Source organism: Paroedura picta, chromosome 8, assembly GCF_049243985.1.
Source record: "Paroedura picta isolate Pp20150507F chromosome 8, Ppicta_v3.0, whole genome shotgun sequence".
Taxonomy (NCBI): domain Eukaryota; kingdom Metazoa; phylum Chordata; class Lepidosauria; order Squamata; family Gekkonidae; genus Paroedura; species Paroedura picta.
The window spans coordinates 9,259,796-9,287,659 of record NC_135376.1 but is presented as its reverse complement, the minus strand read 5'-3'; the positions used below and the strand labels follow the sequence as shown (position 1 = coordinate 9,287,659).

Below are 27,864 nucleotides of genomic sequence, written 5' to 3'. Positions count from 1 at the left end.
AGGCATTCCCTCCCCTCCTGTCAAGGTTTACTGTCTGCATGTGGCCATTATTTACAAAATCTTAGGGTAACAAGTGACAAAATGTACAAAATACATACAATTCTGCCTTCTCATTTAAGACTTTTATTAATGTCTAGTTTGTTCAACATAGCCCAACGGTAACTTTCACCTACTTACCTATGAAGAGAAAACCTACTACAGCTTAACAGAAACATATCTAAGTAAAACCTACGCTCTAACTCCTAAACTCTCTAAATTATAACACATTCCTTCCGATGCAGCCCTGAACGCTACTTGGGGGTCCTGCTGTGAGGGCTGCCGGAGCTGCTGCTTCGGGTTGATGGGCGTGAAGACACCGCAGAGGGCAAAGTCAAAGAGACAACTTTAAGGTGCTGTTGACTAGCAGATGAGGCAGAGCTCTTTGGGGAGCTAAAAGGCAAAAAAGAAGAAAAAGGATCATGCAAGCAATAATCAGGAAGCTGAAAGTCAGACTAATCTCAGCATACAACAAAACCTGCTTGTTTTGAAGTACATCAAGGAAAATGACCATTTAAACCCAGACAGCCCAGCCCTAACTTTGGGTCCTGATTCCAGCCTCTTCAAAATATGAGCTTCCCTGCAAGTGGCCTCTGAAATACCATGCCAATCCCATGGACATACAGAACACGATTCTTAAAACCCTGGGCCAGCCTTTCTCAACTTTTTTTACCATTGAGAACCCCCTGAAACATTCTTCAGGCTTCGAGAAACCCCAGAAGTGGTGCAAACACACCCAGAGCCCCTCCCCTCCCCACCCCCTCCAGGCCTATCATGTTCATGGGGGGGGGGAGGAAAGACTGACATTACCCTATATAGTCATATAACCTGGTTATTGTTTAACACATTTTAAAAGCATCTTAAGAAATTAACTTCCACCCATTTGGGAAACCCTTCCAGGGCGGTCAAGAAACCCCAGGGTTTCACAAAACCCTGGTTGAGAAAGCCTGCCCAAGGGGGTATATGCTGGCAAATTACAGCTCACTTCTTCATGAGGAAGGGATTGTGGCAGTACAGAGAAAGACAAGGGAAAGGGACTACAGAAAGGCCATGGAGGAATGATGGGATGTCTTTAGAAGCCATTATGATGAAAAGTGTTCATCAGTTGCTGACGTTTGCTATCATTCTCGTACAAGGAGCACTTCTAACTTGTACTCACATACTCATCCACAAAGCAGTATGACCCATATTCTCATGACCAAACCCTTAAATTTGTCAAGGAAAGATGGTTCAGAGCTCCCCCACCATTAAATTCAGAAGGCTCCTTATAATCGAATGATGAACTCCTACTTGGGTGAATTTTCTGATCAAATTTTGACACTCCCCCTGTGTAGACTGCTTTGGTTTGATGCCTAACTGCTGAAGATTTATAGCGCCCCGTAGGTTGGCGAGTCTGTGACCCTGCCTTTTGGGGAACTTAGGGAGTGGTTATGCTGGAACACAACAGCAAACCAAACTAGAATTCCCTTCCAAATGAGCCCTTTCCAGGCAATGCAAAATAAAGGTTTTGTTATAATGGGTTGGCTCTTGCCTAGATTTTACCAGCAGTTGGGGTGAGGAGCAATTTTTGCTGATTCCTTCCTCCACCAGCTGAAACTGCCTGCAAAAACCCTCCCCTATAATGGAACTGAGGTCTCCAGTGGGAGCAGAAATGAGTAAAGCCTGTCCTCTGATGGAAATCTAAGTGGCATCCCAGCTACTGTGTGTTTCTCGCTGAAAATCCAAGTGGGATGAATGGAACTGCCCAGCTAGCTCTACAGCAAGGGTCCCCAATGAATTGGCTGTGGGCAACATGGTGCCCACTGACACCTTTTCTGGTGCCCGCCAAGCGTTTTTTGGAAGAGTATTGGCCCAGCAAAGCTTCTAATGGACTGCTGGATTATGTCAGAATTCCAGATGTGCCCAAATGGTCAACAAAGATGTGGATCCCTGCTCTATATCTTGAAGAAAGGATGGAAACTAGATTAGGCCTCTTCCTCCAGTTGAAGCATAATACATTCCTTGGTAACTCAAAAGTGAAACCGCCTGATTCAAACTGCCCACCACCACAAACCAACTTTTAATTCCCAGCCAAATTTGCAAGTTTCTGCGGCATTCCCTTTTGCCATGTAACTTGTCCAAAACATGGCTCAGGGCTTGGTGTGCTGTTCCCCGAGAAACATTTATAATTATTATTACTATTATTACTATTATTATTTCCCGCCACTTCCGAAACACTTACACGCTCGAGGACGATGAGCTGTGACCCGAAGAGCGAGAACTAAGATGGCAAGAAGCTGTAGGGAAGTTCAAGTCACTCTGAAAGTGAAAACAAAAATAAAACGAGAATGGCGGAATGCCGCAGGCCGCCAGCAGAAGTGAGCAAAAATGTTGTCTGTGGGGTGGGATTTTGTATGTGCAAATCTGGGAAATAAGTTCGCCGGGTTGGATCTAAGGAAGTGTGAACAGAATGAGTTTATGGAATGGGTCTTCTGCATCTCTAGGGTTGTGCGATTCGGCAGCCGAAGCGGCCGTTCCAGCCCATAGCAGTCGGCGCCGAATCGGCAGTGGGGGAACGGCCGCTTCGGCTGCCGAATCGCACATCCCTAGAAGGGAAGCCTGAATAACAGAGTAGGAAGGGGCCCCCTCCCTCCCTATGACAAGTGGCTTCAGCTGGTTTCCTCCTGTGCTGCCTCTCGCTATAGTTCAAGGGCTCCCAAGGGTGTGGCGCCCTTGGGTGCTGTGCTGCTTGCAGAAGACATCTTTCCTTGCTCGCCACCTTCAGATGGTGAGGTCAGGGGGGCCTCTTGCCCAGCAGGGTTCCTCGCTGACCACTGGTGATCTGATTTTAAAAACGTTGCTTTGGCAACAGCTGCCATCGCAGTATTGGTTTTATTCTCTCACTCCTCTCTCCTGTTGTATATTTTTTTACCCCTCAACTTCCTCTGGTTGTGTACGTGGCTCTGCCTCGTCTGGTTGTGGTTGTGCTGCACCAGCCTATGTCAGAGTTCTGAAGGTGCCGAGAGGCTTTAAAAGGCAGGGTGGGGCCCAGCTCTAATTCCTGAGCAGCACAGGAAACCGGGATTGGGGTCCATTCTGCGCCCCAACTCCATTCAGTGTGCTAGTCTCAAACCAGTGTCTATGAGGAATCTCAAACGAGCAAGAAACGGTACCTGTTCAAAATACATGCGCAAGAATGTGTTTAACTCTGGATTTGCGTCCGAAATATCGAGCAGCATTTTGTCAATGGACTTGCTGAACTCTTTCAGCTCCCGGTAATCGATATCTTGTTCTTCCAGTGTTTCTGACTCTGTATTCTTTAATGAGCGAATGTCTCTGGATAACCGGGAAACCTTTATTAGCGTGAAATAGTTAAAACAGCTTTGTTTAATAAAAACATTGTAAATACATTTTTATATCACACACACTTTATCAGAAGCTCACAGTGGTGGCCTCTAATTCTGAAAGGCCATAGTTTCAGACAAAGCTGAACCTGTTCTGTATTAATTTCAACCAACCTGTTTTACGACCCGTTCCAGTTTAGGCTTCTGGCTTTCTACGTCTTTGGTCAATTGTAAAACAGCTTCATTTTTCTCCTTGGATTTTTCTATGCAGAAAGCTTCCTCTTTTAAAAGGTTATCCAGAGTGTTTTGCATAGACTGGAAAAATAACAATTTCATATATAAACTTGTTTGAAACGGCTTTTTAAATGTGTTTATAAAATAAAGTGGACGAGAAAAGGCAAGTATACATTTGAGGTTTTATCGGTAGTCCTTTCCTTCTTTGTAAAATAACTACAACCTGATGCCCCTAAGGGAAATAAGAACAGAAACTGTGCATGTGTATAAAATGCCATCAACTTGCAGTTGACTCATGATGACCCCAGCATGGGGCATGCGCTGGCAGGGGCTCATGGGAATTGTAGTCCGCAGACATCTGGAGAGCCACAGTCTGGCCACCCCCTGCTGTACACGGTGATGTTGCTCTCCTCTAGGAGGAAGATGGAGATGTGGAATCACATCTGATCTCCAGATGATCAAAGAAGAGTTCCCCTGGAGAAAAGGGCTACTTCAGAAGGTGGATTCTGTAGCATGATCACCTGCTGACATCTGTCCCTTCTTCAAACCCCACCCTCCTCAGGCTTTACTCAGTGTCTCCAGGAATTGCCCAACCTGGAATGGGTAACCCTAGGACACAGTGACAGAGGGGCGTCCTGATCTGAAAGACCAATGTATGAGGAGTACACAGCAGAAGTCAATGACATGGTTGTGTGGTTATTAGGGGGGGAAGCAGGATGCTGTCTGGACACCCACACACACTCATCTTGTCCTCCAGCAGATCACCTGTGAGCAAGAAAAGAGCCCCCACCCTTAAGTCCTGCACCGCCTAACAACAGATTGAGACGGTCAGATTCCCGTTTTGAAAATCTACTTTCCATCTTCTTGTATTCAGCTTCACTTAGTGTGCATTTTGCCTGTTCATTTTCAAACTTGAGTTGCACCGAAAAGAAAAGGGTTAAGAGTAGAGGGCAATGAAACTGCACTCATAGAAACCGAATCCAAATGCCCTCAACGTTGGATGAGCGCTGGGGAAAACGTGCTATTTATTCTTTCCTCATACCTATGGCTTTAGTAAATCCCGCTTGGTTTGAGCAAGAGAGCGTCTTCAAAGGGAGAGAGAGAAGGTGGAGATGACGGCAGTGTCATCCCCCCCCTCCCCAAAGTATAAATATGGAGACGGATTAGGCAAGCACCGTCACACCCGGATGGAACCAGAAGCTTCTACCTCAGTGGTTCTCAACCCTCCTAATGCCGTGACCCTTGAATACAGTTCCTCGTGTTGTGGGGACCCCCCCCAAACATAAAATTATGCAAGGGTTCTTGCACAGAAATTAAACCAAAACTGGCCAATGGCGTGAAGATCCATTGTTCATGAATGTATATAAATTGGTTTTTTTCCGGGGTTTCTCAGTTCAGTTCTGCCTCTTGTCCCACCATGCCGATCTTGCTCTTTTCCGCTGTTCTAGACAGACGAACACTCTTATCTCGATCTACCCCGCAAGGTCGTTGTGTGGATGGCAACCCCCCCCCCCCACGCAGCCAAGCTGCTTTCCCTGCCGTGACCTCTGTGAAAGGGTCGTTCGACCCCCAGGTTGAGAACCACTGCTCTACCTGGATATCTTCCTGGAGCTCCTTGATCTGCCTTCGCTTGTATCTGAATTTCTCATCTGCAGCTCTTTTCTCTTTCTCCAGTTGCAGCTTTTCTTCATACTCTTCACCTGTAAAAGACTTTGACTGAGGGTTTGATCTTGGACAGGGCTGCATGCGCCCCGGATTAACAAAAGGCCGCCTGGCTCTCTGTTCTTGTCCAACAGGATGGGTGTATTTCAAAAAGAGGTCCTTCAGAATCCGCATTCATACACAGGTTCTTTTGGAAGAGAACTCCTTAGGGGTGGAGACGTGTGCCACTGCAAGATGAGTGGAATGGTGCTTTCCACTCACCGTTCAGAACATCTCCCTCATCTGGGTGGTGATGCCAGGATGCCATGGACTGACCACACAGCTAGTGCACAGGTAATGCTGCTCATCTCTCCACCATGGCCAAGGGGTAGCCAGCATGGTGTATGCACGAGCCCAGAGTGGACTGATTCCTCCCAGTTACAAAGGCAGCAGGACTACAGTAAAAGCCAGCAGGAGAGACACATGCTTTCTCCAGAACTCTGTGCAAACAGTACTTTAATGCTGAGGAACAAAGGAACGGAGATGACTACAGAGCGCTAACAGGACTCTGACTGGCCCAAGGTCACCCAGCTGGCTGCATGTGGAGGAGTGGGGAATCAAACCCGACTCACCAGATTAGAAGCTGCTGCTTAATCGCTACACTAAGCTGGCTCTTTCTCTTGCCCCTTTACCCCACTTCTTTCCCTTATTCCAAAACCTCCTCCCTTGTCCTTCCATCAATCCGTTGAGGAAGGCTGTGTTCATTATAAGAGTGACTTGGCCAAGGCCATTCACAGCAGAGCGGGGGCTTGGACTCATGATTCCATGGCCAACACTTTATCGACTGCACTACACTACATCTGGTCTTCCTGTACTGACTCTAGAAGGTTGACATGGAATTACCAAGGGATCCAAGACAGTTTCCTTCCCCCCCCCCCTTGCCAGAAATAACTCTGGCTGTTGAGTGCTTGCAGAAGAGAAGGGAGAAGGCAGGGGCGCCAGAGGAATAAGGGCTACAGGGAGCTCACCTGCTTTCATCCAAGAACAATTACCTTGGCAAAATCAGCCTGGTCCAGCTGCCTATCAGTTCCAGCTGTCAGACTGATCTCTGCCCCTTCTTTCCATTCTTCTTCCCTTGCGTGTGTCTTCTTTTTTATAGTTTGATCCTGAGGGCCCCACAGCCTGTCTCCTGGTGCAATGGCGTGAGCTACAGTGGGGGGGGGGGTCTGTCCCGAAAGTGGGCTAGAGACTGGATTGAACAGCTAAGAGAACAAAAAAATGCCTTGCTCTCTATTGCCCCAGATCTGCTCTGCCATTCCAAACCGCCCCACAATGGCCATCCCAACACCCTGCTTACTGTTCTCAGTGACTTTCATTAAGGAGTTGCGGTAGTTGCTATTGCAGTTATTCAGCACATGCAGGGTGTTCCTCAGGGCAGCGCACTCCTTTTCAGCCTGCTGGATCTTGGCGTCCAAAGCATCCCCTTCGCGCTGCAGATCCTCCTTTTCCTGAGCAGCCTTAAAATGAAATCAAACGAGACGCAATATTGTGGGCAGGTGTATCAGCTGGGTTATCTGTTAATAAGAAATGTGCAAAAGAGGGGAGACGCGGGCAATTAGAGGCCACTGCTTCCTAAGCGATGCATTATTGTTTTAAATCAAAATCTTGCTCAGTAGAAAGGTGCTTTACAAGTTCATCTTTGAATCCAAACGAATCATAGAGATTTAATTATGTCAAATGGAATATGGTGTCCAGATCACGGGAGGCGATGGTACCGCTGTGCTCTGCTCTGGTTCGGCCTCAGTTGGAATACTGTGTTCAGTTTTGGGCACCCCAGTTGAAGAGGGATGTTGACAAACTGGAGCATGTCCAGAGGAGGGCAACAAAGATGGTGAGGGGTTTGGAGACCAAGACGTATGAAGAACGGTTGGGGGAGCTTGGTCTGTTTAGCCTGGAGAGGAGACGACTGAGAGGGGATCTGATAACCATCTTCAAGTATTTAAAAGGCTACTGTGTAGAGTATGGAGCAGAATTGTTCTCTCTTGCCCCAGAGGGACAGACCAGAACAAATGGGATGAAATTAATTCAAAAGAAATTCCGTCTAAACATCCAGAAGAAGTTCCTGACAGTTAGAGCGGTTTCTCAGTGGAACAGGCTTCTTCAGGAGGTGGTGGGTTCTCCATCTTTGGAGATTTTTAAACAGAAGCTGGACAGCCATCTGACAGAGAGGCTGATTCTGTGAAGGCTCAAGGGGGTGGCAGGTGACAGTGGATGAGTGAGAGGGTTGTGAGAGTCCTGCATCGTGCAGGGGGTTGGACTAGGTGACCCAGTAGGTCCCTTCCAACTCTATGATTCTAAGTCCAAGTTACCACCCTAGTGGTACACTTTCTTTGAATAGTCTCCAATTATTTTGATTTCCAGAAGGCTGCTACACTCTTTCCAGTACTCCAACCCCTTCTCTTGTCAGTACTTGTCTTAATTTTTAACAGGTTCTTAAGAAAAGCTGGGTTTTTGAACCCCACTTTTTATTACCCAAAGGAGTCTCCAAGTGGCCTCCAATCACGTACCCTTCCTCTCCCCACAACAGGCACCCAGTGAGGTAGGTGAGACTGTGAGAGCAGTGAGAGAACTGTGAGTGCCCTAGGTTACCCAACTGGCTGCATGTGGAGGAGTGAAGAATCAAACCCAGTTCTCCAGATTAGAGGCCACCGTTCTTAGCCACTATACCAAGCTGGCCCTCAAGTCTCCAAAGGCAATTTCTAACCCCAGCAGACCAGGTATCTCTGCAGTCTTCAGAGCTAACTACCTTTTTTACTCCTTTCCTTGGCCCTACTTTCCAAACTTCCTTGCCAACTTTCCCCAGTTCTCCTGTCTATGTTAAACCACTCTCAGTCAGGGTTGAATTTCAAATATGGCAGCACTTGACTCTTCTTATCATGGGCTGAAATTGGACTGAATTCTCCTCAGCATCCAATTCTCTACACAGCTGTTGCTACCCAATCAGATCTTGATCTCTTGGAACAGCCTGTTGGCTCTGTGAAGATTAACCCTTCACTGTCCTTTTCTGTTTACTCAGCACTTTTAAACATTTAAAAGTGCCGTCCGTCCCAGTGGAAGTTCCTTTGGAAGTTGGCAATTAAAGAATAAGCTCTAGAAATGATTTGCCAATATTCTTCACCTCTACTACACACACCCCTCTCTCTCACACACACATACACACATGTATGAAATATGCAGTAGTTCAAAGGATGGCTGCAGTTCAGTCCAAGGTCTCCATCTGATTGCAAGGTCACAGGTCGTGCCTACAAGGCTTATGCAAAGCAGCAGGGCTAATATTCTGAGCTGTGGGGTACCTGCCTCAGCAATCAGATGTTTCTGTCAATCACCTGCACGCATTCTTAAGCTTGAAAAGGACTGTGCAGAGCAACAGGGCTTTCCTCGCAAACTGATTACAACCCTTCATAAAATTTGCTTGCGGCCTGAAAAGCAGGCAATTCTGGAAAGTTTGTGAGGCTCCCCAGGAGGCTGCCAAACAGAGGAAGTGGGAAGGACAACAATTACTCAACCTGTGCTTCAGCAAGAGATTAATTTGGTGTTTCCAAGCCTATTCAACGGGAAAGAAGAAATGGAAACAATAAACCGGGAGCAAAGTGCCACACACTTTCTGAAACACCTTTGTAGAATGACGGACAGGGGGATCTGGAGCCAGGGCCCAATCAGCAGGGCCCGGGCCCAGCTAAACAAGACGTGTCACAAAAGCTGGAGCGAGAGCACAGACTCAGGGCTAGAGAACCTGAATGGGATAATGGGGGTAGACAAGAGGGATCAGATCCAGTTCAGGACGATAAATCAGGAAGAACAGCCTCCAGAGCAATTTTACTTGCCTCCTATTATCTAATATAATTTAAATCACAATATACACCCCCAGAGTTTCACACATAAGGAGTTCTCTTTCACGTCCTGTATGTAATGCCTCAATGCAGGCCACTCTTTGGAAATGAAGTGACAAGACTCTGGGGAGTGGCCTCTTGACAAAGCTCTCCCATACCTGTGAGCTGAAGGCCGACATTATATCAGTAGAGTTCATACTACAACTTTGAGTTGGATGAATATTGAAATATTGGAAACACATCATAGGAGGAAACAACCACTGATGAAAGTTCAGCATTGAAAATGGCACAAATCCAGAGTCCGTTCTGGTTGCTTCGTTATTAAAATAGACACAAGATGCATTTTGATGTTGGATTTAATATCTCATTAAGGAGCATTGTATAAATATTGTATACTGATTTTGATAGCCTGGGATAGGCTCTCTCTTTTTTCTGTTAGACTCCTAGGTAAGGGTAAAGGTATCCCCTGTGCAAGCACCGGTCATGTCTGACCCTTGGGGTGACGTCCTCTAGCATTTTCATGACAGACTCAATAAGGGGTGGTTTGCCAGTGCCTTCCCCAGTCATTACCGTTTACCCCCCAGCAAGCTGGGTACTCATTTTACTGACCTCGGAAGGATGGAAGGCTGAGTCAACCTTGAGCTGGCTGCTCAAACTCCCAGCCTCATGGGCACACAGCTTCAGACAGCATGTCACTGCCTTACCACTCTGTACCACAAGAGGCTGCCCCTATATTACCTTGCAACTCTGATGCCATCCCACCATGACCTCCCTTCCTCCATTGACTGCATGCTCTTCTGCAATCTCCTTCACCACTAGCCCATCTCCAGTGAAATTGATACAGCTTTCAGACTGCATGTCTGCTGCCTTACCACAAGAGGCTCTAGACTCCTAGGTAGGGCAGAAATAATTCTACATCCTGATTACTTCCAAAGGGCCCTGTTAGAGGACAAAGCACCCTCCTGCAGCCTTGACAGTGGGAAGTGCCAGAAAGTCACAGGAGATGTTTGGCGACCCTGTAGGTCAGGGGTAAACAAACTGCGGCCCTCCAGATGTCCATGGACTACAATTCTACATACGCTGGCAGGGATTCATGGGAATTGTAGTCCATGGACATCTGCCCCTGCTGCAGGTTTTTCAAGGTGAGAGATGTTCAGAGGTGGTTTGCCCTTGCCTGCCTCCGTGTCATCACCCTGGTCTTCCTTGGAGGTCTCCCATCTGAACGCTAGTCATAGCCAACCCTGCTTCCGTGATCCGATGCGATCCAGCTAGCCTGGGCCATAAAAGCTCAGAGGAAGCTCAAAGGGGCTGATCCTCACTTCAAACTCCATAAAGTCCCTGCTGCTCTGCTGATGCAGAGGGGCCCAGTTTGGACAAGTACAGAAGCATGGTGCGGGGGTTAGGACCTTGCCATATACACACTGCGGCTATGTCACGATGGGGTGTGATTGGAGCAACTAAAGGTCAAATCAGGAGAGAAAGCAGAAGACACTACAGGGAGCTGTCAAGCTGCTGAGCGGCACCAGGGCGGGAAAGTTACCTTGATGACATAATAGACTTGACTCTTCTCCTCTTCTCCTTCTGGGGGCATCATGACGATGGTGATGATCTCGTACCTGCTCTTCAGTTTATCGATTTTGCTTAATCGCTCATGAAACTCGGTGCTGATTGAGAAAGAAATGGGAAGTAAATCTGCTGGGGAGGGGGAAAAAGAACTGGAGCTCTCGAAGCGTGAGGTGGGCCACTGAAAGGGGACACGGGTGCTGGATTTCTGTTCAAACCAACTGGGAGATGGTTCATTCTCCTTCAGTGGGGTAGGTATTATTTGGGGGGAAAGATGCAGACAGCTAAACAGGAGGGAGACATGCTGGATCCTGGTAAGTGCAAGCAGAGACGACCCGTCAGCCGAAGATGAATAAACAGAAAGAAATTTCCAAACTGGTGATGACAAAAACCCTTGTTTTCGTATTTTCCTTGCTCGGTAATTCCTCGGTAAACTTATTTCTTAATTGTTTTTTTTTCAGGGATACAAACGAAGACTTCGACCCACTACCTAATTCTTATATTTTATATACCTTATACACTTTATAATTTAAGCCATATAATTTGGGTCTATTAGTATCAAAGGTCCATAAAGGTAACTATCTTATAAATGACCCCTGGTAGGTGGCACAATCTTATGCATGATGTATTATTTAGAATAATGGAAGGAGCCATGCAGGCCATCTAGTCCAACCCCTCACCCAATGCAGGATCAGCCTAAAGCATTCATGATAAGTAGCTGTCTAGCCACTGCTTGAAGACTACCAGACTCAACCTCCTCTTCTCCAGGCTGAACGTTCCCAAGTCCCTCTTATTAAACACTATAAACATTTATACCCCATTTTTCTGCCCAGTCAGGGTCGCCAAGAATACCGATCAATATTAGGATTGCTGACTCCAGGTCTAGAAACACCAGGAGATTTTGGAGACGGAGCCTGGGGAGGGACCTTAGGAGGCTACAGGACCACAGAGTCCAGCCTCCAACCATTTTCTCCAGCCGAACTGAAGATCTTAAGGTTGCCATCTCTGGGATGGGCAATTCCTGGAGACAGGGAGGTACAGTCCAGAGAGGGTGCAGTTTGGAAAGGGGAGGGACTTCAGCAGGGTACAATGCTGCAGAGTCCACCCACCAAAGCAGCCATTTTCTCCACGGGATCTTTGCCATCTGGACAGCAGTTGTAATTCTGGGCGGAAGGAGAGGTCAGCAATGGGAGGGTTTATTCTAGCCTCCTAAGGGGACAGTTTGCAACCCTCCATGTTACTGATTTGTGATGTTTCCCAGGGCGGAGGCCTCGCCTCTCTTCCTGCCAATGACCAGGCCCCTGGGCTCCCGGCCTGCCGACGCGCCCTTCCTACTCTTGGCACCTGCTCCTCCCCCATTTGGGGCTCTCTCGCATCCCGCACGGAAGGTTGCGAAACAGGATGACTCCTCGCCTCGCGGGGAGCAGCCAGCCAAGGAGCCTCACCAAAACACGGAATGCTTTGTCACTTCAGCCTTCCAGCTGCAAGAGCTGCCCCCTGCTGATTGTATCTTAACACTGCCACCGCTAGAAGAGAATAAGCAACAGCGGGAAACAACCCCAAATCAAATTATATGCAAGTGCCAATTAGTCACGTAATTATCAAAGGAAAAACACAGCGTCTGCCTGCTCGGTGAGAGGTTAAGCTCCAGTCACACTAAATCACTCTAATTTCCTGTAGCGTGGGCTGTGGATGGAAGAAGGGGGCGGGGAAGGAAAGGCTGCCAAATCCGCTGGGCGAGTGCTCATTTCCCAGTTGGGTTTAGCCCCCCCGCTGTACCGAGAAGTTGTCGAAAACAGGCCGTTGTGGTTGCTCCCCCAGCATTTTGTGTTCGTTTCTCTAGCAAGGACGTTCTCGGACCCACTTTTGCTAGCTGTGGAGATCATCTTAGCGGACCTCCAATAGAGAAACGCGGGGGAGCAGATGCCGTTCTCAAAGGAGGAGGTCCCAAGCATGAATTTGGGTGGCAGCGAGGTAAGGTCACCTGGGACGCTGAAAGAGGACTTTATTATTTGCAGGTACCTCGTGGGCAATTAGCATTAAGGACAGAAACGGCAGAAGCACTTTCACATTTGGATAAAACAAACTGACCGTCTTAAACTGTAACAAGAGTCAGAATGCTTCCATAATCTGCAGCGGAACTGCTAGATTTGAGTCCAGCGCACCTTAGAAACCAACAAGAATTTTTCTGGGTGGGGGTGTAAGATTCCAGGAGACAGAGGTCTCTGACAAGGTGAGCTTTGACTCTCTCGAAAGCTTCTACCTCAAAAATCCTGTGCTGTTGGACTCAAGTGTAGCTCTTCTCAGTGTCAGAACATTAAGGAGAACCCCTGTGCCCTTCTCAGAACAAGGACTCCAGGGGGAAGCGGGCTGGGCAAGACCAGCGACAGGGAAGCTCTGTGAGAAGTGGACTGCAGGGCAGGGGCCCAGTAGCAGACAGGGTTGCCAACTCCTCGCTGGAAAATTCCTGGAGCCCAGGAAGGGGAGAGACTCGGGAGGGCATAATGCCACAGCGGACCTTTTCTCCAGGAAAAGTGGTCTCTGAAGTCTAAAGAGCAGTTATAATTCCGGGAGATTTCTAGGCTCCACCAAGAGGTTGGAATTCCTTGTGGCAAAGCACTCACTTGGCATGCAGAAGGTCCCGGGATCTACTGCCAGCATCTCCAATGAGAAGGACCAGGACGTAAGGCATGGGGAAGACCTCAGCCTAGACTCTGGAGAGCCACTGACTGGCCAGTATTGACCTTGGTGCATCAATGGTCAGTCTCAGTCGGAGGTAGATTTGTATGGTTGTGAATTAATTTCAAGGCATGTTTGGGCTCCTGAAATGGTCACCGTGAGATAGGTGAAGCAGCAAATATAAAACCAGCTCAGCAATCGGGGCAGATTCCTGTTGTTGTCATTGCACAGACATGCGTACCCAGCATCCCAGAGTTCACGCACAAGGCCATTACCTCATTGTCTGACGCTCCTGCTCAGCAATCCTGACCTGGCTCTCAAGCATTGCCTTGTGAACTTTGATCTCCGCCATCCTTTCTTCCATTGCGGTTTTTAGCTGCTGCTTGCGTTTCTCAAGAGACAGAACTTTCCCCGCCTTGTTGTACAGCATGCTCCTGACCCGCTTCAGTTCCAGCTTCAGGAGGTTATCTTCAATCATCAAATCCTTCGGTGGACAGAAAAAGGGAAAGATTTTTTCTTGCACTAAAGCCAGCATCTTATTCAATGTAGCTTTTGTGACAGCTGACTAATTTGATCTCGGAAAGAACACCCGATGGTAGCATTGGGATTTTTGCGCAGGGTGCATCAGACCACACAAAAACCCATCAAGCTCCTGCCCAGGGGGTGTAGCACTGGTTCAGGGCCACTGGTAAGGAAGCATGCAGTCTCAGAAGTGCGCCCCATGGTTTCTTGCACCATCCCAGGAGATGCCAGCTACTACAACAGCTATCACTACAACGCAGTCTGAGAGCTGCACCAATCACCCCTGACAATGCAAAAGGAGGAGGAATTTATTTGTGGCTGTATTTCACCCAGGAATGCCACTCCCTCTCTTTCAAATGTGGCACAGGAGAGCTGACCTTCTCAGCCAATGGGAAGTCCTGAAGGAGAGGCTTATAAGCAGGCTCCACCCCCTCACATAGGGGAGTGGCTTATATGAAAGCCCCGCCCTCCTCACATGCGGAAGAAGCACAGAGATAAATAATAGTTCATCCCTGATGGTTTAACTCTTCTTTAGACAAGGAAGGATCTGGGTTAATGGGGGTGGAGCGGTGGGGAATCCTCATCTTACCTGCTTATCTACTCTGGCTTTTTTTAGCAACTTCTCCGATTTGTCAGTGAAAAGGTTCAGTTCGTCCACTCTGGTATTCAGACCAGCCATCTCTTCTCCAGTCTTATTCATGGCCAACTTGATAAAGTGAATATCGCTCTGGAAGGAAAATGGAAAGGGCTATGAGGTCACACAAGAACACTGTTCTGTTGTTAGCTGTGCTTTACAATATGGCATCACCAGTCCACAGCTGACTCCCCAGTGGACTCCCCTGCAGTATTTTGGGGGGCTACACCTAACAGATTTCCCTTGACCACCCAGCTAATACTTCATAATTGGTTTTAGATAAGAAAGCATTCTTCAATACAACCACTGAGGAAGACCCAGTAGGTTCGAAACGCGTTTGGTCTTTTCACGTGCAGTTGGACCTGTATAGTTTTTTAATATAGTTTTTACTTTGTTTTTAACCTAATATCGGAGCAGTTTAATAAATAATGGTTAAAATTTTATATTGATTTATAGCTCAACTTTTGAGTTCCTAAATTTAATACCTATACATATCGATATGTTCCCCATCGGCTTCACCTCCAGGTCACATCCTGCCACCCAACTTCAGGAGGTAACCTCCCCACTTTCCCAGGCACATTTGGTATTCCCAAGTGCAAACCCAACCGCCAGACTCCTTGGCTCCAGGGACAGTGCTCTGCACATAGCACTGGTGCTTCCTCTCCTCCCAACACGAGCCTACACTGCTCACTGGCAGTCTTCAAGCAAAGGTTGGAGACACACTTTTCTTGGATGCTTTAGGATGTTCTGGGCTGATCCTGCGTTGAGCAGGGGGTTGGACTAGATGGCCTGTGTGGCCCCTTCCAACTCTATGATTCTATGATTCTATGGCCTGTATGGCCCCTTCCAACTCTATGATTCTATGATTCTATGGCCTGTGTAGCCCCTTCCAACTCTATGATTCTATGGCCTGTATGGCCCCTTCCAACTCTTTGATTCTATGATACACAGATATTGAAGTGAAACTATAAACAACACCATACTCCCTACCACTGCCAAGTGCACCAAGCAACTGCTCCATCCCCACTCCCACAGAGAGCATGAGAATACAAAGCATGCATTCAGCAAACACCACGGCAGGATGCTGCCAACACAGATCCTGTCAGCTTCCAAGAGCCAATGAGATCATGACAGATAGCCTGGGCTACCCAGATCAGGGCAGTTACAAATCAGTCAAAGTCTTTAGAGACACTGACATAAGAATCGACAGCCACAGTACCTGAAGTTTCTTCTGCTGGGCTTGCAAAACATTGCACGCTTGTTTCTTCTCATCGGCAATCTTTGTAAGTTCCTCGAGTTTGGCTTCTAACATTTGCCTCTCATCTGTGTTAAGCTCCCCCTTCAAGCGTGACAGCCTGCGCTCCACTTGCTGAATATAGAAATCCTGTTAAAAATATTTGGAAGCAAGAAATACAATTAGGAGAGGGGACGGGAAGGAAACAATTTCAGCAAGTGCTAAAAAAAAAAAGTTGACACAAAAATTCTTTTGCTTTAGGACAGGCACCTAATTAACTGATTGTTGTTTGACAATTGTTCCGGGCCTGTAGGCCTTCTCGTTTGTAGGCTGCCTTGAAATGGCCGGTGGGTAATGCTGCTCACGAGTAATCTTCTGGAGAGACAACAAAACATCCCCGGCCCTGCTAGAGTCCGCTCTAGGGAAGCTTACGGCTGAGTAGCAATCTTACCGCTACCAGTAGATGATGATAGAAAGGGTAGATTTTTCAAAGTGGTCCATAGGAGTTAGGCATACAAATCCCATTAGCAAATAACAGGATTTAAGCATGTTCGTCTCTTGTATCGCTTCAAAGATTTACCCTGAAGCAGCCACGGTTCAGAGAAGCTAGAGCAAAAAAATGAAAAAAGCTGATTTGGGAAACACATGACCCAATGGTATAAACTTGGAAGCAAACTCCCTAAGGACATTCACTTCCATGTCAATGGATTTTTTTTCTTTTCGGAAAAGGGCTATGCTGAAATGAGTGATACTTTCAGGTAAGCAGACATTACAATATAAAGGGTAGAATTGCATTGATTCAGAAATAAATACTAGTGTGGCTTATGCAACCGTATCCAGGCAGCAACTGGAAACCAATGCAGCTGCCTCAGCACAGGCTGGATGTGGGTCCTCCAAGATGTTCCTGTGAACATCTTACAACATGCACTTACAAGGGCTTACTTTATTTAGTGCCACACACTGATATGTGAGCCAGGCTCTGGGAGTCCTGGTGAGGGAGAGGATTTTCATAAAAGGGACACCTGATTTGTAAACATAACAAGGATTTTAATAAGAATGACTAGATGACCCAGGAGGTCCCTTCCAACTCTATGATTCTATGATAAAACAAAGTATAGATACCGGAAGACACAGCCAGAGGACGTTGTGGAGTTTGTGCTTTTCGGTTATTCTTTTGAAAATTTGCGCTTACAGACAGGACATTCACCTTTCTGGGAATTCTCAGAGCTTCCACCTTGGCTCTCAAGGCCTGGTTTGGAACTCAGGTGAGTGACTAATGGCAGAACCTTTGGCTGTGAAACTTTAAGCTAGTTGTTTGGAGAGTCACTCGTGCAGAGTTCTGCCACTGACTGGAGACAGTGCAGGACATGGGTGGCCAAACTGTCGCTCTCCGGATGTCCACGAACTACAATCAGCATGAGCCCCTGCCAGCATGAGATGGGCTCATGACAACACTAGTACACGGAGATCTGAAAAGCCAAAGTTTGGTCACCTGAAATGGTCACCGTGAGATCTAGAGGCAACTCTATGCAACAATTGTTCAGCTCTATGCAGACACAAACAAACACACACATTGAGATGTTATTGTCTTGCCTGAGAATACATGATTTCTTGTTGCTTAAGAGTATCTGAATCCAGTCGGCCTAACCGGCTGCGGAGGTTTCTCAGCAGTCCCCGACTTCCTTCGATTTCAGCGATGAGGCCCTTCTCTCTTTCTTTCAGTTCCTGTAACTCCTGGTTTTTCTTGAAATGTGCCTCTCGCATCTGCTTGGCCAGTGTTTCTTTTTCCTGTTGGAATTCAAGTCCCAGGTCAGTGGTGCAAAATAGGATGCTTTACATACCTTCCTTCTGGTCCTGACAATGTCCTGATTAGATGGTATTGTGATTTTAACTGGAACAGCAGTTTAGTTATTGGGTCATCTTGGATGGCACTGCCACTACGCAGCGTGAACTAATTTACGCATCTACCCAAACAATTCCAAATTAATTGCTCCCTTACCTAACCTTTCATACTGAAAAGATTGGGAAGGAAAGTGAAAAAAGAAGAAACAATCATTTTTCCAACAATTTGTCCTCTCCTCCTCAGGTACACAAGCCAAGGTAGGGCCTATGGATCAGTGACTGAGCATCTACCTGGCATGCTGATGGTCTCAGGTTCAATCCCCAGCAACTCCAGTTGAAAGGATCAGGCAGAAGGTGATGTGAAAGGTCTATCAGTGGCTAGTTGCCATGAAGACTGCAGGGAACCTCCATGTTCAGTACCAGAAGGTAACATCAGGGGAAGGCCTTGGCCTCTGTGCTCTGTAGCAGAACATCTAAAGAAACTAGTTGGCCACTATGTGAGACAAGATCCTGGATCGGATGGATTCAACAGACCGCTGGTCTGATCCAGCAGGGCTCTTCTTATGTTCTTAAGGATCTGATTCCATATATGCTCATGTAAACTCTTTCCCTGAGATCTCCATCCTGTCATCCCTTTATCTCCCAAAAGCTGGGCCATCATCTCCTAGATCAGGGGTGGTCAAACTGTGGCCCTCCAGATGTCCATGGACTAAAATTCCCATGAGCCCCTGCCAGGATTTGCTGGCAGAGGCTCATGGGAATTGTAATCCATAAACATCTGGAGGGCCACAGTTTGAGCACCCCTGTTCTAGACTCATTCCTCCCTCTCAGCAGCTGATTCTCAGTTTTCCCTGAATGGGCCGTCACCCACGCTGGCCATGGCCTTTAACCACCTGGTAGACGCATTTAAAATCGTCATCTATCCATCAGCCATAGCAATGTAGCCGTTACTGTGAAACTACTGAATCAAAGGGTATGTAATTCACTTTGACTGAAAGGGATCACATTTATCCCTTCTAAATTCCTAATAAACTTATCAGAACCAATCAAAGAGCACTTAAAGCACAGTGTTAAATACAATTCAGTCCCCATGACTCTGCTTCTCGATGGATACTGGGAGGGGGGAAGGGGCTGGCCACTGGGGAGAGGAAACCCAAATGGAAAGAATGGGATTTTGGAAAGCATTATTCCTTGCCCGCATCTTTTCATGGCAAATTAACAGATGTGGCAAACAGACGCGCGTGGCTAATTTTGATGGGAAGCCTGCTTATGACTAACACGCCACGCGCATTGTTCGAGAGCGGTTCATCCCAGTGAAGCCATCGCCCTGGGGCAGTGGAGCTGCCACGCTACTCTCTGCTCGGGGGGACCCTGTCTTCTGTGGAAGGAAAGAAGCTCTGCTAATGACTTAGCCACCCTAATAAGAGTTTTAAGGATAATCTAACTCAATCTGAAGGCAGGCTGGATCATGGGCATTGCCGCAGCTTTGAAAAAATAAATTAAAGAAATTCACAATTGGCAATCCACATTTTGCAAATTCTGGGCTCCGAGCAGGTTTAAAGGCACTTAAGATCTGAGCGTAAGATGACCCAAACTGGAAAACTAGAAAGGGATGTTCTCTCTAAAACATTTTCCCCCTACTGAGCAGAGCTTCAGCCAGTTGGTTAAAGCAGGGGTATTCAACCTGTGGTCCTCCAGATGTCCATGGACTACAATTGCCACGAGCCCCTGCCAGGTAGTAAACCTGTGGTCCTCCAGATGTCCATGGACTACAATTCCCGTGAGCCCCTGCCAGCAAACGCTGGCAGGGGCTCATGGGAATTGTAGTCCATGGACATCTGGAGGACCACAGGTTGACTACCCCTGGGTTAAAGGATCTGAAAGCCCACCCTCCCTTCAGCCACCAGACTTCAGCTGCAACGCACCCAAGATCCTCCCCACCTTGTTGAGTCTCTCCTTCTCTTTCAGCATCTCTTCCATCCTGACGGCCTTCTCTTCTGACGTCAGCGCATGGTCCGCCACAGATTTCAGCTTCTTGGAAAGGCTCTCGTTCTGGTCCTTGATGAAGTTTAGCCTAAAAGAAGGTTTAAGGGGTGATTTCAACACATGTTGTGCCCAAAGCATATGAACCTGAATCCTCCCATCTGGAGGGCCCTGCACTGGTAGAAGATGTTATTAGTAGAACAGATACACACAATCTAACCCAACGTACTATAAGAAGCAACTGTGACCATTTTGAATATTTCTTAGCTAGTAAGCAGCCAAAATTTAATCTGTGGTTTCTATCTTTTTTTTTTTAAGTGACAAAAATAGACAAAAAGTATTAAGTCAGACTATCTGATCCTGCCGAGTCTCTGCCATACTGCACACGGAGAGCCAAAACTACACAATACTTTTATGGGGAGGGGACCTGGCTCAGTGGCAGAATGTTGGCTTGGCATGCAGAAGGTCCCAGGTTCAATCCTCGACATCTCCAGCTATACAGATAAGGCAAGAGGTGATTGATAAGACCTCCTCCAGAGACCCCAGAAAGCTAGTCTGAGTAGAACTTGATGGACCAATGCTCTGCTTCAGTATAAGGCAGCATCAGGTGTGTTCATGTAATAGGTTGGATCCAAGACCGACCTCCTTTCCCCACAATCACACAGCAGCCAAAAAAAAACCACTGTCGTGTAGCCCATGTGACAAGCTCAATAAATTAAATGACAAGAGATGCCACACATGCTTTGCAGACAAACTGCTGGTAAATGTGCCAATGAAAAAAATTCTATTGACTTCTCTGTGATATTTTAACCCATTCTGTCTCCAAGGTCACCTAGCGTCCCCCTCCCCTTTCCTCATGACTGCCGGGGAGGGCAGAGCAGGCGGAGAGAAGTGAGCTTCCCTTTGACAATACCTACCTGAGCGTTTTCTCCTGGAGTTCCTTCTTCAGGCTAGCTACAGAGGATCTCATCAGTTCGAGTTCAGAGGCGGTCCCGTCCACAGTGGCTTTCAGTGTATCCAGCTGAATATTAGTTTGGAAAAGACATGAAATACAAGGGCGTTTATTCCCACACAGGGCTGAACTAGACATGACAAGGTCCTTGTGGCCATTGCAAGGATGTCACTGCCATTTTTTAAACAATTTCTTCATTTCTTAAGGTTAAGAACATAAGAACACCAGAAGAGCCCTGCTGGGTCAGACCAGTGGTCCATCTAGTCCAGCATCCTGTCCACACAGTGGCCAATCAGTTCCTCTGGAGGGACAACAAGCAGGGCAGAGAGGCCAAGGCCTTCAGACAAACATGAGATGGGCCCTGCTGGATCTGTCCAGTGGTTATCTAGTCCAGCATCCTGTCTCATGTAGTGGCCAACAAATTCCTCTGGAGGGCCAACAACAGGGCAGAGAGGCCAAGACTTTCATAAAGAACATCAGGAGAGCACTGCTGGGTCAGACCATTGGTCCATCTAGTCCAGCATCCTGTCCCACACAGTGGCCAATCAGTTCCTCTGGAGGGTAGAAATGCCGAGGCCTGCATAAGACCATCAGAAGAGACCTGCTGGATCAGATCAGTGGTCTGTCTAGTCCAACATCCTGCCTCACACAATGGCCAGCCAGTTCTTCTACAGGGCCAACAACAGGGCACAGTGGGTGAGGCCTTCCCCAATACGAACATCAGAAGAGCCCTGTTGGATCAGACCAGTGGTCCATCTAGTCCAGCATCCTGTCCACACAGTGGCCAACCAGCTTCTATGGAGGGCCAACAACACGGGATGAAGGACATGACTCTCCCATGACGTTGCCTCCTGGCCCTGGGTTTGAAGGGTTGACTGCCCCTGAATGTGAGGGCTCCCTTTAGTCACCTATTCTCCATGAATCTACCTAATCCCCTTTTAAATCTGTTTATTCCTGTGGCCCTCACTAAATCCTCTAGCAGCGAATTCCACATTTTAATCACTTGCTGAGTAAATAAGTACTGTATTTGCCGGCGTATAAGACGACTGGGCGTATAATACGACCCCCCAACATTTCCACTCAAAATACAGTACTATGGGCAGCTATGTCTATCCCAACTGAAGTGCACCCGGCGTATAGGACGACCCCCCCACTTGGAGGCATGTTTTTCAGGGGGAAAAAGTAGTCTTATACGCCAGCAAATACTGTATTTATTTGTGTCCGTTCTGAATCTACTACCCATCAGCTTCATTTGATGCCCTCAAGGTCTAGTATTTTGAGAAGGGGGAATTTTTTTTTGTCAGCTGTCTCCGCCCCGTGCATATAACACTATAAACCTCCATCATGCCCCCCACCCCCACCCCACCCCAGTCATCTTTTTTCCTAAACTGAACAATCCCAGGTTCTCCAGCCTTTTCTCACATTGCAACAGTCACTTGCTCAGGATTTGCATCTGTGTTTATTACAAGTGGTCATTTTGTTCCAGTGGGACTCTAAACTGAAAGGTTGCAGAAAGAATCTTTCCTACACGGGTTGAGCTACTGTTCAGATTACCTCGTCCTGCAGCTGGTTCCGATTAGCCTCCTCTTTTTGGTAGTCTAGCCTCAGCTTGGCAGCCTGCCGATCGGCTATGCCGATTCTCTTCTCGTACTCCATGTTGTTGCCGCTCTCATTTGCCAGAAACTGGACCTTGTCCTTAAGCACGCTTTCCTTGGCTCGTGTCGCTCGCCTGGCCTGGGCTAACAGCTAGGTGCAGAAAAGGATGCACATGGTTCTTAAGCAACCCACCCGATCAATCCACTGCCAACCTGAGTGCCAAGATGCACCATAAATCATAGAATCATAGAGTTGGGAGGGGCCCTACAGGCCATCTAGTCCAACCCCCTGCTCAACGCAGGATCATAGAATCATAGAGTTGGGAGGGGCCATACAGGCCATCTAGTCCAACCCCCTGCTCAACGCAGGATCATAGAATCATAGAATCATAGAGTTGGGAGGGGCCATACAGGCCATCTAGTCCAACCCCCTGCTCAACGCAGGATCATAGAAATAGAGTTGGAAGGGGCCATACAGGCCATCTAGTCCAACCCCCTGCTCAACGCAGGATCAGCCCTAAGCATCCTAAAGCATCCAAGAAAAGTGTGTATCCAACCTTTGCTTGAAGACTGCCAGTGAGGGGGAGCTCACCACCTCCTTAGGCAGCCTATTCCACTGCTGAACTACTCTGACTGTGAAAAATTTTTTCCTGATATCTAGCCTATATCGTTGTACTTGAAGTTTAAACCCATTATTGCGTGTCCTCTCCTCTGCAGCCAGCAGAAACAGCATCCTGCCCTCCTCCAAGTGACTACCTTTCAAATACTTAAAGAGGGCTATCATGTCATAAAGGAAAATCTAGATATTAATTAACACCCAGACTGGAAGCCAATGAGTCAAAGGATGTATGTACAATAGCTTGCGACTCAGAAGCCCATGTGCACTGCAAGTAGCCCACATCCAAGAAAAAGGTTTACCAAGCCACAATGATCTATTTCTTGATCTCTTTTCTGCATTTGCTCTATGGTATTTTCCCACTGTCTGATAAGTTCTTGCCGCTCGTGGTGAACCCTGCGGAAATCTTCAGCTGCCTTATCCAACTCGATCTGTAACGAGAAATGGAACCCAAACAATGGAGCGCGTGTACCCCAAAATCTGCAAGCTCACGGAACAGAATTGTCCAGCCCCACTCTCCTGCTGAAGCTCTCCAACAGAACAGGGTGTGACGTGGCTGTCTGCAGTCCCTGCCTCCCCCGTCCCCGAAACCACCAATGGAAAGACTCTGCTGTCAATGGCAAATGGCCAAGATGCGGGTCTCAAAGTAGAATCCCCAGCTGCTCCACGGACCCACCTGAGCGGCAAGGGTTTCCGTCAGCTCATTGTCAAGAGTTTTGCGCTTGTGATTGCAGTCGACAGTCAGTATCTCAATCTTCAAAGTGAGTGCCTGAATTGAAAGGATGACAAAACCTGCTGTTAAATGAAAACGGTTAACAGATTCCAGGATAAAGGGGGGGGGGGGGAACACGGCAATTTGAATTTGTTTGTATTCACTTGAGATTGAATTATATGGGAAACATCTTGGGTTCAATAAAGGGGTCTACGTAGGTGAGTGATGAGTAAATACATAATCAATTGCTGACAGCAATTAGCTGAGACTGTGCCTTTACTCTCCCACTCTGTCTGTCTGTCTGTCTGTCTGTCTGTCTGTCTGTCTGTCTGTCTGTCTGTCTATATACCGCCGTTCCCCTTGGGCTCACAGCAGTTTACAGAATAAAATAAATTACAATAAAATCCCATAGTTCCTTCAATAAAACTATTAAATCCAATTAATATCAATATCAAGGCGGCAGGCGAAAAACACTATCTATATCCCTCGTTCAGCTGGGGGACAACCATACTACTAATCTCCTAATCTCTGCCTGTAAGTATGAACCGATCCCTTCCACTTCGTGACACTGTATCTGAAGAAGTGCATCTGCACACGAAAGCTCAGGCCTAGAATAAAGGATAGTTTGATCTTCAAAGTTCCACCAAACTCAAACTCTGTTCAGTCGCTTCAGACCCACACGGCTACCCACTGGGAAAAAAATATTCGCTTACTCTTAACTTGCTGTCGTCCTGCTGGGCGTATTTCTGGATCACCAAGGCATCGTTGTCTTTACGAGCAGACTCTTCTAGCCAAGCCTCCAATGCTTGTTGGTCCCAGTTCATTTGGCACCTTAAGGCTTCCAGCTTCTGAGTCAATTTGAAGACACTGTTCTAACGAAGTCAGGGGGAAACAAGAGGGGAAGGTGTACAAAAGTCATGCACACAGGAGAATAACAAGGCTCCTGATAGCGACTTTACTGTCCCTTCAGCACTTCAACTGAGCTCAGATCACCTTTACATATCTTGCAGCTCCCCACGGTCGGCTTGGTTTAGTGGTTAAGAGCAGGGGCATCTAATCTGGAAAACTGGATTTGATTTCCCACTTGTCCACATGCAGCCAGTTGGATTACCTTGGGCCCATCACAGTTGTCTCAGAGCTCTCCCAAGGTGTTTGTTCGGAGAGGAAGGAAAGGCCATTGTAAGGCGCTTTGAGACTCTTGCGGGGAGTAAAAAGTGGGGTACACAAACAGCTGTTCTGTTTTTCTTCCTCTTCAGAGCCATCCCAAATTCTTCTAAAGTCGATGTCTCTACTCTCAAGGCAGTGACTTATGCCACAGAGCAACAGGTCCCAATTAATGACCGCAATTGGCAAGACGGAGGTCATAAATTCATAATACTGTTACGTTTTTATTCTATGTTACTTCTTCCAGGACAGATAAAAAGACAGGCTTCTCCCAAATCCTCACCACTTCTGTGCCTTTTATATTTTGGAAGTCATGAAGGGTTGAATCCGATGCTTTGTTACACTTAGGATTTACACACACACCCCGCATCAACAACAAAACAAAGAGATGACGTTATCCATGTAACAGGTAGAATTATATCTTTTAATGGGCCCAATGGGCAGTGTGGGGAAAGGAAACTTTCACCTACTTTCAGTATCCTTTGCTTTGGAAATGAAATAAGTCATGAACCTGTTCTCCAACAGCCGAGGGGGATGTCAGACGGTTGCAAGTTACAACTGATGACAAGTAAACAAAGTTTGAGCGATGGAGAAAGCTATTCCATTCAAAGCAATGATACTTTCCCAAAATCGAATGAAACTTACTTCTTGACTAATCTTCTTCTCCCTTAACGAAACCATCTCATTCTCCAGCCTTTGAATCTCACTCTTCAGGCGCCCCAGTTCTCTCTCTGAAATGGCTTTAAAATGCAATTCGGTTTCAATTTCATTCTTTCTGGCTCTGGAAAGAGACTAAAGAGAGAAAGTCAATTAATTATTTCTGCAAGGCTAATGAGCACTGCAGATTAAGAGGCATCTTTTAGTGTTTGTTTCATTTCCTCAACAAAAGGAATGAGAGATAAAAAAATGGATGTAAAGTTATAAAGTACACAGCTAAGGATTTCCATGTGAGTTTTGCATGATAGGTCTAGTGTTCTCGCTCAAAGTGGTTTTCTATAGCTAGCTAGTCAAGTGAAACAAAAATGTATTTTTCTGTAGTCCCTCTGAACAAGACTACAGTTACCAATATTTAAATGGGTCCCTCTTCCACTCTGTGTCTGAGCCAGGAAATATGACTATAACACAAAGCTCATTGACTTGAGCTGATATAAGAATTATCTTGACGCCAATGTGCTTTTTTCTCTCTATTAAAACAGCTCTGGATAAGCTAGCTGCTACATGATAGAAGTTCATGAAGTTATTATCTAAGCAGTTAATTAAAACGCGTTATCATGTTAAGGGCAAGTATCTCCTAGGACAAGGTGGCCAAACCGTGGCTCTCCAGGTGTCCATGGACTACAATTACCATGAGCCACTGCCAACTGATGCAGTTTGGCCACCCCTGTTCTGAGATACCCGTACCAAGTTAATTAGCTCACTTTAGGTTTCCTGGACATCTTTCAGTTTGGAGGATTAAAAGATTGTTTGTGTATTTCCAGAGAATAAATTATATTCCTTTGCTTGAAAAATATGCAGAATACTTATGTATTATAGGTTGGATCCTGCAGTCTATACACAGAGGTTACGCATTTTTCTCATGTTCCCCATAGCCATGTGGGTCAGGAGAACTCCACATTGGGAAATTCATGGAGATTTGGGGGTGGTGTGTGGAGACAATGGGGGTTGGGGAGGACAGGGGGGCACAATGCCATAAAGCAGGGATGGCATGGTGCTGGCAAGGGCTCGTGAGAATTGTAGTCCGTGGACATCTGGAGAGCCGCAGTTTGGCCACCCCTGTCATAGAGTTTAACCTCCAGAGTAGCCATTTTCACTTGAGGGACTGACTTCTGTAGGTCACATGTAATTCTGAGAAAGCTCCAGCCCCCTCCTGGAGCTTGGCAACCCTAGTCAGGAAGCCACAGCAGACAGGAGGGTGGGAAAGAAAAGGCTCTTTCTCCCTCTTCTATCAGCACAGCTCAGAAGAGAGGAGAGGGTGATTTCTCCTCCTTCCCCCTCCCAACTAGAATGACCAACTTTCAGGTCACCCCCCACCCCCTGCAATGCTGTATCATCCCAGGCAGTTCCCAATGGTCCCCCCAAAACTCAGAAACAGCTTTTCATGTGGCCCAGCCACTGCAGATGTCAAAGATCTATTCCAGTTCCTGGAACCAAAATCCTACAGACAACAACCAGTCTGTGGGAAATAAATGGATGCAAAAATCTAGTCCTCCCTTTCAGTTTCAGGCAGCTCCTTGCCAACAATCTGTGGGAAATAAATGAACAGGCGCAACAATCTGGTCCTCCATGCGCACGTGTACTTAGGGATACATGCATTGCAGCAGAGCAGCCCTCTCACCCCTATACCTGTGTCAAATTAAACTCCTGCTTGACATTTTTCAAGTGTGCCGTCATCGCCGCAATACGCTCCTCAAAGTCTGCCACCTGATTTTCAAAGCTGAGTCTTTCTTTTTCCATACGCTGAAACTGGGAAACGAAACACGGAAGGTAATTTAAACATTACTTTGACGCCATTAAAAAAAGAAGAAAAAAACAACCCACACTCAGCTTTTAACATAAACTGAGGGCGACACTTTCCCTGGGAAATGAAATGGCGTTAGAAAAGAGACTCCCCGGAGAATGCTTGGTGAGTAGCCCTTAGGTACCATCCGTACCAGGGGAAACAAGCGGCCTATAAGTACATAATACATGCGAACCTAAGCCTGCTGCCCTCGCGTGCAAGGGAGGGAGGGAGGGCGCGGTGGAAGGGGCTGGGGGGGGGGACCTTTCGGGACAGGGGGGGGCCGCCCCCCGCCTCCTCCGACCCCCCGACCCCCGCCCCCCCTCCCGGGCTTTGCCTTTTCCTCCAGCCTCTTGTTTTCCTCGTTGGCCACGGGGATGGCGAACCCATCGTCCCAGTCGAGCTCGGCCAGGACCGAGGCGGCGGAGGCGCTGGAGCCCGTGACCCCGCCGCTGCTGCTGCTGCTGACGCTGGTGGTGTTGCTCCGGCTGCCGCTCCCCACGGAGTCCATGTCGCCCCCCGGCAGGGCCGCCGCCGCCGCCCCGATGTCGGGCCCGAGGCGCCCGCGACCACAACGCCGCCAGCCGCGACGCCGGTTGCCCCGGCAACGGCCGGCCCGGGCCCTGGCAACCGCCCCGCGCGCGCGCTGGCCTTGCAGTTCCACGGCGGCCCTGACGAGGGCGCTCGAGTCGCCACGGCCCCGATACGGAGGGTTGCCGGCTCTGCGTTGCGAAAGGCCTGGAGACT

The 27,864-nt window shown here is 47.5% G+C and overlaps 1 protein-coding gene across 1 annotated transcript; it reads right to left on the bottom strand.

Moving 5' to 3' along the window:
• Window positions 1–107: 107 nt before the first annotated feature.
• On the bottom strand, window positions 108–27,864 carry CCDC39 (coiled-coil domain 39 molecular ruler complex subunit). The gene is made up of 20 exons (XM_077348321.1): window positions 27,455–27,864; window positions 26,964–27,083; window positions 25,266–25,412; window positions 24,170–24,328; window positions 23,421–23,513; window positions 23,047–23,175; window positions 22,088–22,279; window positions 20,499–20,602; window positions 19,540–19,672; window positions 17,350–17,544; window positions 15,742–15,906; window positions 14,478–14,615; window positions 13,642–13,850; window positions 10,665–10,788; window positions 6,592–6,751; window positions 5,187–5,293; window positions 3,534–3,674; window positions 3,189–3,368; window positions 2,258–2,334; window positions 108–429 (listed from the first exon to the last, which is right to left on the bottom strand). Exons 1-20 carry the CDS (start codon window positions 27,626–27,628, stop codon window positions 291–293), a joined length of 2,886 nt encoding a protein of 961 aa, XP_077204436.1. The 5' UTR covers window positions 27,629–27,864; the 3' UTR covers window positions 108–290.